The following is a 16,459-nucleotide window of genomic DNA, read 5'->3' as shown; positions in this document are numbered from 1 at the left end:
AAAATCCTAACTGTAGAATAGAGGATTCTGTCCCTCATGACCTTAATTCTTTGATCTATAACAAAATCATTACTGGTGGAAAAACCAGATAATTTGAGTCGCCTGATATAAGGCAATATGAAGTATATAATATCACATATGATGCATTCACACTGAAAATGTTTACTCGTGACTCTATCAAGCTTTAGCTCAAACTTACAGTTTATAGGAAATACAAAAGTCAGAGGAACAAGCTAAATGACACAAAGAAAGTAACCAGACACATCCAGAAGGAGACCAGACATTTGGTCTGGTCTCTTGAACAAGTCAGTGTCATGAAAAAACGATACTGCTCAAATTAAGAGACTTAAGGAACCATATACATCACAACCACATACATCACAACCAGATGTGATGTTTGGTCATGAACTGGAAAACTAAACTAAAGGGCGTTTTAGGGACATTTGGGAAAACTGGATAATATTAAGAAATTATTAGCAATTTTGTTAAGTGTGATAATGTTATTTTGGCTCTGCAGGAAACTGTAATATTTTAAAGGAGCATAATTAAAAATCTATAGCAAGTAAGTATTTTTAAATATAGCAAAACAAAATATGTTACTTCTTGAAAACTTCCTATTTTTAAAAATTTCTCTGATAAAAATGTTCTATAAATTTTAAGAATGAATGAACTGTATAACCTTCACTTACATCTGCCAGTTGTTAATATCTTGTTACATTTGCTTTGTCATACTCTCTCTACTCCTAAATGTTTTAGTGTATACTCAAGAATAAGAAAAATTTCTTATATAACCACCGTAAAATTCTCAAATTCAGAGAACTTAACATTGATAACAATACTATTAACTAATAGAGTCTATATTCACATTTCTCCAACTGTCCCAATAATGTCCTTTATGGCAAATTTTTTGTTGTTATTCTGATCAGCATTGTTATTCAGGATCAGCATTGAATTTAGCTCTATTTGTACCATGGGGCTTTATTTTTATAACAATCATTCTCACAGATTAAATAGGTATGCTGATAATTTTCTAGAATTTAATCATCTTTTATTCTCAGTTGGTATAATTATTTTCCAAGAAATGTAAATTATATTAAAATTAAAACAAATATATCTCTACTGCTAAGAACACCAATTGCAGTACAAATAGAAAAGACAAAAGGTAACATATTAATTCATGTTAGAAATGTTTTTTTATAACAAAGACAATACCCCAAAAGGCTATGGTGCTTCAAGAGTTTCACCTTAGTGGACCAAAATTTAAACTGCCAAATCTCCAAGCATTTAAGTTAACCAAGACAGTAAGTCTTAGGAATTATCTCAATTTGAAAAAAGATTTTATTGAGGATTTCTCTCTTTTACAAAATACTTACCTGTAGTACTCGTTCATGAGCAGGATGTTCTTTCAATTCTATCAATCGATCCAGAACTATGAGCTTTACATTGTTGTCACTCTCCTTAATAATTAAATCAATGTAACACTGAGCAGCAGCCTATATGAAAAAAGAAATATATTTTAAGAACACATTCACCTACCTTAAACACAGAATCTGAAAATAAGAAACAAATAAAGCCTCCAAGAAACCAAACTACATTTACCACTCCTGCACTAAAAGTTTATGCATTTTTCCCAGAGGAATGTGTCCATCTATTTCTCAAGTTCTAACAAATTTCACTATTTTTTCAAGGTTACAAAAAATCAGAAGCATCACAAATTAAAAGGATGAAAAGGGGCTATTACAGGCAGAAACACTTGTTAACGGGCAAAAATTAAGGGCTGAACCTAAGGAACAAGGCAGAAAAAAGCTGACAGAGAATCCCAAATAGTTTAGCTATTGAGCATCTTTTAGTTTAGGTGCAAACTCTAACACACCTGCATTACAGTACAGAAAAATCAAGAATATAAAGATGGCCCTGAGTCATTAAAAGCAAAGGACAAAGGAGCAAACCTGAAAGAGCTCCCAATGACCAAAGCTGGAACAATTTGATCAACAAAATAAATAATAATATTGGATTATAATCCTCAGAATAAAATATCCATATTGATATAAAGAAAGAAAGAAGGAAAGGAGAGAGGTGGGGAGGGAAGAAAGGATGAAGGAGAAGGGACAGGTCCTCCTTGTGGAAGAACTCCAAATAATACATGTAGAATAAGGGTAATAGAAAATCACCATTAGAATATCATAGTAGTAATTGCTGTAGAAAAGATTCACTGATAGTTGCTAAAATTAGTTGGTGTAAGTCTGAAGAGAAATAGGATATTTGTACAGTTTCAAAGTATCTTCTCAAGATACTGATTGATTACAAAAGGAAGAATCATAACTCAACAGTGGAGAAATCTGGCAGGCACCACCCTAACCAAATGATTAAGGTTAACATCACCAGTAGGACGATGTATCAGCATCATATACTCCTAGATATGATACACTGAGAATGGTGCATCACTTCTGTGGTATTTCCGCCCCCCCGCCCAAATGCATAACCTTAATCTGATTAGGAAGAAACACCAGACAAACCAAAATTAAGGGATATTTTACAAACAAACTGACCCAGTACTCTTCAAAAGTATCAATGTCATGAAAAACAGGGAAGGGCTGAGGAACTGTCACAGACTGGAGGACGCTAACACATGATAACTAGATGTTACTTGGGATCCTAAACTGGATCCTGGGACAGAAAATGATCTTTAGTGGAGAAACTGGTGAAATCTGAATAAAGTCTATAGTTTAGCTAACAATATTGTTCCAATGGTAATTTCTTAGTTTTGACAACTATATAATTGTTATGCAAGACATGAACATTATGGGAAGCTGGGTGAAGGGTAATGGGAACTTTGTCCTAGTTTTGTAAGTTTTCTCTAAGTCTAAAATTATTTCAAAATAAAAAGTTAAAAAGAATTTTTTTAAGTATTGGTGGCGAAAGCAGTAAATTCTCCTATTTATACAATCTGGCTTTCTAGAACACTTCATTCTATGAATATAGCAGGGGTTCTTCACATAGTCTTGATAGAGTAAACTAAAAAAGAGAAATATTTCATTGTTGAAAATATTCACTGGAACTTTTTTAGGGTCCATCCTTTAGGATCCAGTATCCATTTTCCTAGATCTAGTTTTTAATGTGATTAAAGTATGGGGGGAGATCTTAAAATACCAGTATCATTCTCCAGAAACTAGAAATACTGCTATTCTCTGTCTCTCTTGCTCTCTCTCTATATACATGTGAAAGCAGAAAGAAAGAAAAGAAGGAAGGTCAGACTATGTAAGAAATCAAATAATTTTCTAATATTTGTAGTTATTTCTATGCCATGTAATGCCGTGTAACCACACAGTAAACTGCAATGTCACTAAATCGTAAGTCATAAGATAGCATATCTATCATCTAATTGGCACCCCCCCCCCCCAAGAAAAAAAGCAATACCTTGATTGCAGTAGGTGCACTAGAGAGTGTCACTAATGTTCCAGCGGCTTCATATTTTACAGCAGGGCTAGATGACTGTAGTAAGTTATAGATGCAGCGAATGAAACGAGCCCTTTCTGATGGATTAGCATGACAGACCTGGAGAAGAAAACATTTAGGTTTCAATTGACTGCAGGAACACTTGCTTTCAAATAGATTTTTTAAATAGATATCAGCTTACGGGATGCTAGTTTTCTTAATTTGAAAGCTAAGAATAGCCTTATAAGGACACCTGAAGATGTCGGCCAATGTCGGATGAGACGCTGTGACACAACACTGGTAATTTCAGAAAGAAATAGGTTTTACTTCAAATAATTGTTACAGCTACTCAATCCATTTATTCATTCAATAATACTTTATATTTCCACTCTTTCTATAAAGATTTTTAGATGGCTCATAATTAAAGATATGCATACTATACACAAGTGAAATAGAAAGAGAAAATGTAAAGTAACAAAGGAAGGACAACACATTAACTAAGCACACTAATATGGGTACTGTAATAGGTATTAAATTCGGTCCTACATTTTTATTCTGGATGTCATGTCAAAAAGGGAAACATGATGGATTATATAAATCTCAACAGCTGATAAAAGAAAAATACCAATTCTTAAATAAAGCAAGAAAGATAATCTCTTTTTCAAGTACTACTACTTATTATTTGGGGCCATATTCGATGTTGGGAAGACAACTATAATTTTCTATCCCGTTCTAAATGCATCTTAATACCTTTACCTGTGAAGCAAATATTCCTTACTTTTTCTCTTTTGAAGTCAGTATTTATGTTAGATTTTCCTAAAATGTATACAGTCAAATCTCCATTACTCCAACATGACTCAAAACTTCTTCCCTCTTACTATAACCTGGACCCTACCAGACAAAGAAGTCACTGGATAGCAGAGAATCCCTATTTTTGAGACTCTCAGTGGCATCCCTAAACCATACACATGAATTATATTTATATATATTACACATATTATATTTATATATTTATAGTTCTGGTTTCATCTTAAATGCCAGTTCCAAATGACTGGGTACCCTGTGTTGAAAGGGGCCTCTTTCCTGCAGAAGCAAAGAGGCTGTAATGAGTGAGAGTGTCTGCTAGGGGTATTCTGTCCATGCCATCCTATTCAATAAAAGTCATTCCTAACAAATATTTTTGTTGGCCTCCAATGGTATCAATAGCAAAACTGGATGTTATTGCATCTTTTATTTTCTCAGAACGTTAAGATGCAATCAATTCTTTCGAAGGATATATCAAATTAAAATGTTGCCAATAAAGTACTTCATTTTAAAATCCAAATCTCTAATCTAGTTTTAAACTTTCTGTGAGTCAATGGTTTACAATGTCATATTAACGTATTTAAAGTCTTTCTATTCTCTTTTACAAACAGGAACAAAAAAATTCTTAAGACTTTTTTTTGGTTTGTTTTTAGATTTCCAAAGTGGTCTTGTGTGGGGACTGCCCTGGTGGTCCAGTGGGTAAGACTCCATGTTCCCAGTGCAGGGGGCCCAGGTTCGATCCCTGGTCGGGGAACTAGATCCCACGTACATGCCGCAACTAAGAGTTCACATGCCTCAACTAAGAGTCCACATGCAGCAACTAAGAAGTCCCCATGCCACAACTAAGAGTCCACATGCCGCAACTAAGAGAGTCCACATGCCGCAACTAAGAGAGTCCACATGCTGCAACTAAGAAGTCCATGTGCCGCAACTAAGAAGTCCGTGTGCCCCAACTAAAGATCCCACATGCTGCAACTAAGACCTGGTGCAGCCAAAAAAAAAAAGTAGTCTGGTGTGTATTCAAGAAAAGATCTTGACTTTTATTTCAAAGCCTAATTCATAATCTATTCAGTGACTTAGCAGTACACAACAATTTCTTCGCAGCTGTATTGGGTCAAACCATGAGTTTTCATAGAATTCTTTATGGAGGTTTAGAAAGAATGAAAGTATTTGGAAAATATGATAAAACAAAGGGGGTGGGGAAGACTTTAATAGGCCATGATATAAAATATTTCTACTGTTAAAACATATTATCCTAGCAATTAAGCAGCATCCCAGAGACTACTTAACCTTATCTCAAACTCTTAATTTTGCCCATTAAGGATTAGTCTTACCTTATAAATTAGTTCCACAATAACCAACTGAAGAATGTCTCCAAATGTCTGAACTTGATCAATACAAGTACTTAGGTAATCCAAAGCTCGATCCTGAAAAAATAACAATATATTTATCAAACTCAACCTCATTCAATAAAAGGACTTAATGAACTTTAAAAAATATATACAACTAAATCTAAAACAAATGAGGAAATGAGGGCAAAGGAAAATTAATTGAAGGAAAAAAATGAAGGTTAACACATAATGTAAAAGTCAAATATATTTTCTAGAAATGGGCCACAAATCGAGGGTCTGAATTTTCTAGCAGCTAAACCAAGTAGAAAGACATTATGTATTACATGATTCAGGGTATCCACACAATCAAAACAAACCAACTGCTTATGAGCACAGTTACTCCTATTTCTGAGACCCAAAAGAAAAATCTTATTCTCACACACTGAACACTGTGATATAGAGAACTATGACCTCAACAATAGCTCTACAGTAAAAGTATCAACAAGTTTTATTGAACTATTTCTGATTATGTCCCTTCATGCAGGTAAACAGCATAACAGCAATAACACAGGTCAAGAAAACCAACTCTAGAGAACGACAAACATTGTGGCCCAAATAAGCAGCTTTCTTATAATCTCGTTTACAAAGATAAAATGATAGCATCTAGATTTCAGAGGAATGGATAGATTCCATACTTTCCAGTCTTCATGCATATTTTGATAATAAATACTGGATGGTACAAATTCCGAGATTAGATGCCACCAAGGTATGCAGAGTCACTGCTAACCAGCAGAAGAATAAACTTTAATCACCAGCGAAGCTGGATGTACAGCTGACATTTACTTATGAAGTCTGAAAAGCCTAATAAAGACATATCTACACTGAAGTCCACCCCCTTTTGAAGCTATGGCTCATGGACCCTATAAAAAGCTACTATTTTTCTCTGTTAAACAATTTTAGATCTATACTAAAAGAAGGAAAAATAAAGCCCCAAAACAGAGTGCCACAGCACATGGCCATAATAATTTCAGTCTGGAAGAACTGTAAAGTGGCTGCTATTAAATGCTTCTCTGATGTTTACTTTAAAAAAAAAGAGTATATACTTAAGCAATATTCCACAGAAGGAATTTTTTAAAATTCTATTTTTATATAAATTAAGTTAAAAAATCTAAAAAAGTCAAAATATACAAATCACATGTACTATGAACAAAATTATTGACTAAAAACTTGATTAGGCCTCTGAAATATATTTAATTCTCATTTAAATACAGTCATAAAAGTATTTTTTAAAAAGTACTTCACCTGATCTGCATGAATAAGCATCATAAATGCATTTCTTTTGCAACTTGCATCCTTCTCATTCACCAGAAAATCATGTATCAGTTCAGGAGCATCAGGTATAAGATGTTCAAAATTTCTTGAAATAAAACAGGTAATATCCATATTTAATAAAAATCTACTTTGTTATTTTAGTAACTCTCTGGACACTACCAAAATTAACCTTTATCAAACCTTATAACACTATCAATTTTTTTGCTTTTCAAAACTTTAAATCAAGTAGAAAATTTTGAGTATGAATCAGAAGCTTATATCTTCATCTATTAAGTTATCAAATTATATGTTTTCTAATTCAGTACAGAAAAAGCTGATTTATCCAACATGCTACCTATCAACCGAATAGCTCTAACAATTCTCTTTCATATACTTTAGGGATATAATGTTGATGCTCATAATGACAACCTCGAGGTACTGAAAGATCCTTCATTAAGAATTATTAGAGAAAAAAGTCCCTTGAATTTTATTAATTATGCACTGTATTTATTTACTTATTTACTTACTCCTTATTTTGAAAATTTAAACTGTTTGCAGTATACAAAACAATGAACACCAGCTTAATAAAAACGGTCACCTAGCTTTAACAATGATTAATTCATAGTCATTTTTGTTTCACCTACATCTCTAATTACTTCCTCTCCTTCCATATTATTCTTAAGCCAATCCCACACCATGTTAACACTTCTTCTGTAAATATATCAGCATGCTTCTCTAAAATTAAGGACTCTTTCTTTTTTAAACTAATATTAATATCATTATCATATCTTAAAAACTGTAACAATTCCTTACTATCATCATATAGAAAGTGTTCAAATTTCCAACTGTCATGTCATGATTTTTGTGTGTATATTGTAGTTTAAATTCTGAAATTTGTGTAGTCTGTATGGTAACTTTCAAAGAACTCTACATTATTAACCAGAATACCACTTTTCCTAACAGACAACAAAATCTAATGTAACAGTAAAAGAACTGTGAAATTACTTAACAATCAACTATTAAAGTACAAAGATATTTATATAAATTACATTCTAATTCTAAATAAATTGACACCAGTGACTGTAAAAACCAAGCATTCCAGCCTCATCTAACTCATTCTTTTAAAGTCCAAACTTTAAAACTGCCTTTTTAGAATGGCTTTTAAAGTCCAAAATCTTCAGCTTTCTAAGGACAGCAATCAGCTGAGAATTGCAACCCTTCCTATTAAAAAAAGTTCCCTCCTTAAGGCTTCTAAGTGTAAAAAGACTCACATTCCACAAAAAGAGAATTCTAAAATAAGGTCAAAATCTCAAAGCTATGGGCTAAGCAAGTTAATAAATTAATTAATTGGGCTGGAGTACTAAAATTGAGAATGACAGGTAGTGTCATAAACTGGAAAGTGCACAACCTGTTTAAAGGGGGCCATATTCACTTTCAGCATATTGTCATTATGCAGAAACTAGGACCCAGTGTGGCCAGTTCTTTCAACTTTTCAACGTTAACAACTTAACGATAATAAAGAAAAAATGTTCAGGCTAATCAAAACATATTTGCAAGCTACATACAATCTGCAAGGAACCACTTTGGAACTTCCAGTCTGAAAGACTGAACAGTCCTCACAGAACTAAGCCAAAGGAAGACCTTTATTTACCTATAGATAGTATAGATGGCCAAAACAGCATTTCTTCTAACATAGCTGTGTCGATGCTCCAAACAAGCACGGATAGCTGGCATTAAAGGTTCCAGCAATTCTGCCTCTTTCAATTTGCAAAGAAAACGAAGAGTAGATCCTCGAATAAATTCATTAGGATGTTGAAGGTCCTGATATAAAATTTTATATATGAAATGTTGAGTCCCAACATTTTACAAAAAACCCACAATTTTTAAATACAAAATTTTCCAATAAAAAAGTCAGAAAGTAGGTTTGAGGAAAAAGACCTAGATTATTACACAATTTCCATCACATTCCTGTTGATTAAAGCAAGTTTTACTTATCACATCAATGTCTTATATTCTATGTGTCATTGTTGTGGTTTTTTTTTTATGTGTGTCATTGTTTTTTATTAGTAACATATAAAATGCATGGGAAGTGTCTGAAAAAAGTAACAATAAAACTTTTCACGGTAACTTTTTACAGCTTCAGTTCCAAATATCTACAACCTACATCTTACCCAAGATTTAATTTTAGAAATTAAAACAAAGCCCATTCCACCAACTTTACAATTATTTAAAAGTCAAAGCAGTATTTGGAAATAATCATGGTTTGGTTTACCTTTCTATATGCATCACATACAAGGATCATTTCATGTAAAAGTCTCCCATCTGGAGTTGTTTTAGGAACAATTTCCCAAAATACCAGAAGTAATTTTTTGATGGTGTGATCCTGAAGAGGTAGCACAAAGCGAATGATAGTCATCAGAAGTCCAGGAAGCTTTTCACCATTTAGAATCATAATGATTACTTTCTTCAAAGCTTCAGTCTTTGACTTCACATCTCCTTTTTCTGATTCAAAAATTCCAAAAAAAAAAAAAAGCACAATTATTTCAAAAGAAAATTTCTCAGATAATTTTAAAAGCAATTAACAAAATAAAACATTTTCTCACATTATCAGTGGCAATGGTAACAAAGGTACTAACCCAAGTGACAAGGGTTTTCCACCTGGCTTTGACAAAAACAAGCTGTACGACTTTATACAAGTCATTCATCTCTGAACCTCATGATTCTTTATACATAATATAAAGGCACTGGATTAGATCTTTGGTTCCAAACCAATGGAGTTAATGCAGAAGCCGTGAATCTACAGGTGCACTAAATAATGTATATCTCAAACACACATGTAGCTATTTTTCAAAATTTAAACAGATGCTGTTATGTGCTTCTTGAATTCAAAGTAGCTTTTAGTCAGTGTGTATTTTCTAAACCAAAGTTACAACCACTATTACGGGGGTGGGGGTGGGGATCAGTGACGTGTTTTCAAAATTAGGAAAAACCTCAAACTCAAAAAGGTTGGGAATTAATAGACTAGATTAATTCCAAAATCCCATCGTATTTCTACAGGCTACAAAACTTTAGAATCTTTCTTAAGAAATTACCTAAAAAATTGGAGGAAAATTAAAATGTACTGGATTAGTAACCATTATTTACAATAAAGGGTGATGCATTTAAGATAAAATGCTAGTTTACTGTTACTTAACCTAAAAATATTTGCTATATGTTATGCAAAACAATCTATAATTTCACATTGTTATTACTGCATACTGAAGAATTTACGGTAAAAATCTTCTGGATCCAAAATTCGAAGACAGAAATATGAGACAAGCACACTCTACTACAATTGTTTAAATCATGAAAATAAACATCTGGGAGAGGGAAGGATGAAGAGGGATGATAAAAGTCTTTAATAATCAAGAGGAAAAGAAGAGAACTAGAAGTAAATTTTCAACAGAACATATGTGGCTATTAAAATAGTTCCTGTTGTTGCCAAAGAGACAGAGACTGTGAATGACTAACTGGTAGAGTTATAGGAAGGATTTAAGGTTCAGAAGAATCGTACTAGGTAAATCAAAAGTTCTTTCTAGCCCCCAAAAGCTATATATCTATTACCAACTTGGTATGATATCTTAACATGTTGAATAGAGAATATCCTCAGGTATTTGGACTGAGAACACAGTGAGGGTTACTGCCAAACTTATCCCATAAGGGTCAGTAGTTTTGTTTAAAACAGACTAACTTCTCATGCATCTTTCCATGCTTCAGAGTATTACATCTCCTGCCACACATGAAAAAAAATTGTGTGCCATATCAAATCAAGAAATGAACTAATGTAAAAGGATGAATAAGTATCAATCTGGGCAAATCTTCAGTTTTTAAGTCATGAGGATGACAAAAACAGCATCAGGAGAGAGGACAGTACTACAAAACTACAAAATAAGACAGATAGGCAAAGTTCTAAGTGGCTAAAGTTGTATTCACTGAGTCTAAACAGGTTTTCCTCTCTTTGTCCCAAAACTTCCTTTATGAATATAAAAAAAAAAATTTTTTTTTACCTAATCTGTTTGATCGTGTAAAGGACACAAAGTCCACAAGACAACACCCTATCACTATAATGCTGATGGCTTCTTTTGTTCCAGTTTTAGGCTACTTTTCATGAATTAGCAAATCCAAAAAGTTTAGCAGGATAAAAATCCACTTGTAACTAAAGGTTAAAAAGTTTTAAAAGTAAGTTTATTAAGCAAACTTGTAAAAAGTCAACACCATTTATTTCAAGTTCCCCTAACCCCAATTTCCATTTATTCTAACAATTCAAATTGAGGTGAAGAATGCTTCTTTCCACATACTCAAAATTTTCAGAACTTCTTTTCCTGTGTGAACACTATCAAAAACATAGAAATTTTCAAATATCAATTCAATTCACCAAAATATACTCCAGGGAATGTATAGTCACCAGGGCTCACATCCAGTGATTAAAGGTAAAGGGTAGTTAAAGCAACTCACTATTTCACCAAACAAAAGTATTTGTTACTCAAATTGGAAGCTACTCCTAAACTTTTTCTCATCTCAACTCTTTTGCGATAAAGTAAAAAATATACAAAAAATTCAAGACTACTTATTTATTTATTTGGTAGGTGGCAGGTAGTTAAGAGTATTTTTACAGTTAAGGACAAGTTTTGTTCCAGCAATAAACAGCAATAAAGTTTATTGTACCAGCAGTAAACTTAAGTATTCTGGGGGGTTAAAAATTAAAACTTTAAAATTATGAGAAAAAAATAGTACTGAAAGTTTATTCATTAATTTGCATTCCATTCTACTATCTAACATGAACATGAAAAAAAAAGGAAATACAGTACAGGTGGCTTTTGCAAACTAAGGATATCAGTTTAAATGCCATAAAAAAACATTTCTTTTTCCTTCTCTAAAAACAGACCTCAATAGAAACCTAGTATTGAGTAACCTAAATCAGGAGATATTCCATTACTGCTGATTAAGAGGTGGGAATATGCAAGCAAAACATCATCTCCTTTCAAACTGCAAACTATCTTTTAAAAGATACTCTCAAGGTTTGAAGCATAATTTTCCCTCTAATCTGTTTTAAACAGTAGTTATCAGTTTAAGTTAAACTTATTTTTAGTAGTTCAGTCAAACAAGAATCATTATCTTGGAATATGCATTACTTAAAAAATTTCTGACAGAATCACTCACAAAAAGGAGATACAGTATACACTTTTAAAATTCAGAAATATAGTTTTTGTTTTCTTCTTCGCATAAATGCTTTAAAAATGAAAAGCTTAAATCTTTCTGAAAAATATACATATATCTCAGTGTTGACTTACTTGTTCAACAGGTAGTGAACCCAAAGAACAAAGTTCTTTTGGTTTTACAAGCTAAGTAATATGAAGTTAAGTGCACAAAGGAATTAAAACATTCAAATACACATTCTCAACCTGTTATTTACAGAGAACTGTCAGCTACATTTAAACCAGACATTACGTTATCTTGAAGAATAGTTAAAAACTAAACCATTACATTTCTTTAGCCCCATCCCACCATGTTATAAGCTAAACTGAGATGTTTTATTTCTAAAAACCAATATTGCCGGCCTAAAGGTAACATATTTTCATTTTTAATAAGACAAAGTTCTATTGAAGAGATCCTAATAAAAAAATTAAGACAAAAATTAAGCATTTCTAATTGTAAAGGAACTTGAAAAGCAAATGAGCTTTTTTTCATTTCATTTTCAAAGTATTATCAAAGTTTACCTAGATCATTTTTTAAGCTAATTTCAGAAGGTGGTTCTGAATCCATTGGCACGTTAATTAACGTATAGCATACGTTCTCAGCAGCCGTCATGGTTTCCGGTTATAGCCAACTCTCGATACAAGATTTAAAGATAACGGATGCCAAAAAAAACCTAGAAAAATAAATACAAGGATATCATCACAAGCGAAAAAACAAAACAAAACCAAAAAACAAAAACAGAACCAGTAACTATCGTGATCTTTCTTGTCTTTAGTTCATTCAGTTTGGCTTATGAATTTTAAAGTACTAGATGGGGAGGATCAATCTATGTTATGTTGCATAAAAATAAATCCTGATATATTAAAAAACACACACTTGTCAGCCTTGGCCTAAGGTATATTATCTCCCACCGCACGATCCCGCCCGGGGTTCAGAATGCTGTACTGCAGAACTAAAGTCCACCATACAGTGACAGTCCCCCAGCCCTCCAGCCCATCGCGATATAAAAGTGATTTTTAAACATAAGACACAATCTGAACTTCTGAAGTTAAAAGAGCCCGTGCACGAATACTCTGCTGAAACCTTAAAGAGCTTTAATGCGTTCATCCGTGGGACGCTTCCCCGTCCCTTCCCTCCTGCAAAGCAAGCCCCGGTCCGAAATGGCGAGCCCCAGCGCCCTGGGTCGGAGAAGACCCCCGGCCAGCACGCAGGCCGAAATGGGGCGTCCCGCCCAGAGCCTTCCAGTCCCGCGTTCCACTTCGCCAGGCCCGGACGCTAGCGGCCTAGTCGCTCCCCTTCCGAAGCTTCCCGCTAGAGCGCGTTCCTCCGCCTCTGCCCAGCCCAGGACGACTCTCCGAGATTAGGGGCTTGCGGCCCGCTACCTGACTCCGAGGGGCAGCGGCTGGGGAAACCGGGGGACCGTGTCCTCCGGCTCCAACCCGCAGCAGCGGCGGCTGACCAGCAAAGTCCTAGGCTGACGTGGAAGGGGGTGGGGAACCGACCCAGGCCACAGCCACCTTAGCCCCTACGGCAACTCAGAGAGGACACGCATCTCCGTCCTGCGTCTGCGCGCTGCGAGTACGTCGTAAGCATTTCTAATTCTAAAAGAACTTCGAGTCTCTTCCTCCTCTCAAGCCCTCGGCCGCTTTAGGCCAAAGAGGGAGCTGGGAAAATATACTTAAGTTTTCCCTGCAAGCTTGGGTTAAGCGTTGAGGTTATTTAAACGCTACTTAGAAATTGTATTTTCTTCCAGAAACGGAAACAACCAAGGAGAAGAAGTGCTTGGACAGAAAGGAAAAACATTTTACAGGGCTCTGTGGCCCAGTGGCAAAGAACGCTAGACTGGGAGCTGGAATCCCTTTTCTAGCTTACCCACTAATAAACTGGGAAAGTAGCTAAATACAGTTTGAGAAAGTAATTTCAGTTCTTCTAATAAGAGACACTAGATTATATGAAGATCCATTTCAGTTCTTAACGCTGTAGTCTGAATCTCTGCCTCTGCAGTTAGGCTGGAGTTGCTTGAACATCACAGTCGCACTGGTATGATTTCCGGTCCTTATATAGTAACGGTCCCTTTCATGATCCTTTACAAGCACCTAGATTAAATTTTTTTAATCCTTCAAGGGAGACTGACAGTCACTGTTTTAAAAGGATTTTACCGGTCTCCAAAGACCTAATTGTTACAGCTACAATCATAGTACCTGCGGTTTTGTCCATTTAAGATTCCACGTACCCCCCTCCCCCAAAGAGGGTTTTCTGGCCAATTATTAATAAATTTTTTTTAGAAACCTTAAGCAAAATACTGTGAATACAAAGAGGTCTGACAGAACCTGACCTTATTAATAGGCTCATCTCAATTAGGGAGATAGAACACAAATAGTGCTTCATCTATCTAGAATCCAGCTATTTTGAGATTTCTTCTTTCTGGAACCATCAAGCAAAAAATAAATTCTTTGAGAACCCAAAATATATCGCAAAGGCCATGTGCTCCTCAAATCCTGTACATTCATTTTATTAAAACTATTTTTTGTGAGATAATTGTAAAAATGACATTAATACAGATATCCCATCTTCACCTAGTTTCTTCCAATGGTAAAAAAAATCTTCCATAATTAGAGTACAATATCAAATCCAGGAAACTGACATTGATACAATTCACTCCTCCTCATTCAGATTTTACCAGTTTCACATGCAATTTTACCATTAGATTTGTATGATCACCACTGGTCAAGATATAGAATAATTCCATTACAAAGCTCCCTTCTGCTTTCTTTTTTTAATTTTAATTTTTATTGGAGTATAGTTGCTTTACAACGTTGTTAGTTTCTTGCTGTACAGCAAAGTTAATCAGTCATACATATATCCACTTTTTTTTAGATTTCCTTCCCTGCTATCCTTTTACAGTCACAGCCACTTCCCTCCTTAACCCGTGGCTACTACGACCCTGTTCCCCATCATTATAATTTTGTCACTTCAAGGATGTAATATAAGTGAATTATACAATATAACCTTTTGAGTTTGGCTCTTTTTTTTTTTCACTCAGTGTAATTCCCTTGAGATCAACCCAAGGTATGTGTACAAGAAGTTGTTCCATTTCTATCTTCATTTTTAATACGGAATTTTCATAAATGCAGTTATCTGGTTCCCAAGCCCACTTATCAAGAATTGACTATCTATCAGCATGAAAAGAGGACCCAAAAGGCATAAAAACTAGACTTAGCAATAAGAAAGCTCGGCAGTTTGGGTCTGTGCTGAAAATTGTCCCTGGTGGTGTATATATATTATTGTATATTCTGAAATACAGAGCTTGTTGAACAGATATCAGGCTCTTATACAGCCTAATTCTTCCTCACTTGTTATAACATGAACTTTGTTTTGGGACTTTTTACTCTAGCATGTAATTATATAATTTTGAACACTTTATTTTTTTTTATTGGGGTACAGTTTTACAATGTTGTGTTTGAACACTTTTTAAATTATAAATTGAGAGCAAGGACCTGTCATATACTAAGAATTGAAAATTTTAGATGTCTAGAAAATCAAGGCCTAGAGAAAAGGGACTTGCCCCCAAGATCACAAAATGGTTAAACACTGAAAAAACTGGGATGAGAACCTGAATCCTGTCACCTACTTTACTGTCTCTTATTTTTAACTATACCAGTTCTTCAAAGATGTACATATAGATGCCTAATAATTCCAGTGAATTAAATGTTATCTTTATATTAAAGTGATAGGTTTTATGAGGACATTATTAGGAATTTTATTGTTTATTTAATACAGACTAAATGGAATGCCTGAGTATAACACACTAGATAAAACATGAAAAGGCATCAAAATGAACTCTCTACAGATAATGGAATTGAATCTTACTGGGGTGGGGAGGATTTTAAGTTCTAAAGTCAGTGTGTCAGACTAAAATTACATATTGAAAAAAAAATTACTAAAATTGCCCCCGAAGTACAATACAGATCATTTTTTTTTTTTTTGGCTGAGTGCCAGCAAAGTAGTTGGTTTACATTCAGGGAACAGGCACAAAAATCTCTGTCTCTCACACACACACACACACACACACACACACACACATTTAAACATAATTACTCAACAAAGACAGAGGCTCACACAGTGAAAGGCACATGGGAAGGGAGACCTGCTTGAGGAAAGAGCAATTATGAAATTTCTCACTTATGCTCCCTTGCCCAGACTGTACGCCGAGTCTGAAGGCAGGTAGGAGGACTCCCTCTTTCACTGTTTTGTGTTTGTGAGTTACATATCCTTGATGCAACTACATTGTAGGTCAAATGGTACTGGTGGCCTCATCTCAAGCTCAAATGGCGGTCTCTTGA

The 16,459-nt window shown here is 34.4% G+C and overlaps 1 protein-coding gene across 2 annotated transcripts in view; it reads right to left on the bottom strand.

Moving 5' to 3' along the window:
- The window catches only part of COPB1 (COPI coat complex subunit beta 1), a 31,765-nt gene extending 18,144 nt beyond the window's left edge, over positions 1–13,621 (bottom strand). The window contains exons 1-8 of one of the 2 annotated variants that reach the window (XM_082341463.1): positions 13,497–13,621; positions 12,638–12,788; positions 9,154–9,383; positions 8,533–8,702; positions 6,873–6,987; positions 5,574–5,666; positions 3,418–3,555; positions 1,374–1,493 (exon numbers count right to left, since the gene is read on the bottom strand). In XM_082341463.1, the coding sequence (XP_082197589.1) occupies positions 1,374–1,493; positions 3,418–3,555; positions 5,574–5,666; positions 6,873–6,987; positions 8,533–8,702; positions 9,154–9,383; positions 12,638–12,728 (957 nt within the window). In that variant the 5' untranslated portion in view covers positions 12,729–12,788; positions 13,497–13,621. Of the gene's footprint in view, positions 1–1,373; positions 1,494–3,417; positions 3,556–5,573; positions 5,667–6,872; positions 6,988–8,532; positions 8,703–9,153; positions 9,384–12,637; positions 12,790–13,199; positions 13,218–13,496 lie in introns of those variants that run through there. The other variant, XM_082341464.1, reaches the window with a different exon arrangement.
- Positions 13,622–16,459: the final 2,838 nt, after the last annotated feature.

Source organism: Balaenoptera borealis, assembly GCF_965194805.1.
Source record: "Balaenoptera borealis genome assembly, chromosome: 11".
In the NCBI taxonomy this organism is placed as follows: domain Eukaryota; kingdom Metazoa; phylum Chordata; class Mammalia; order Artiodactyla; family Balaenopteridae; genus Balaenoptera; species Balaenoptera borealis.
This window is presented reverse-complemented; position numbering and strand designations above follow the sequence as displayed.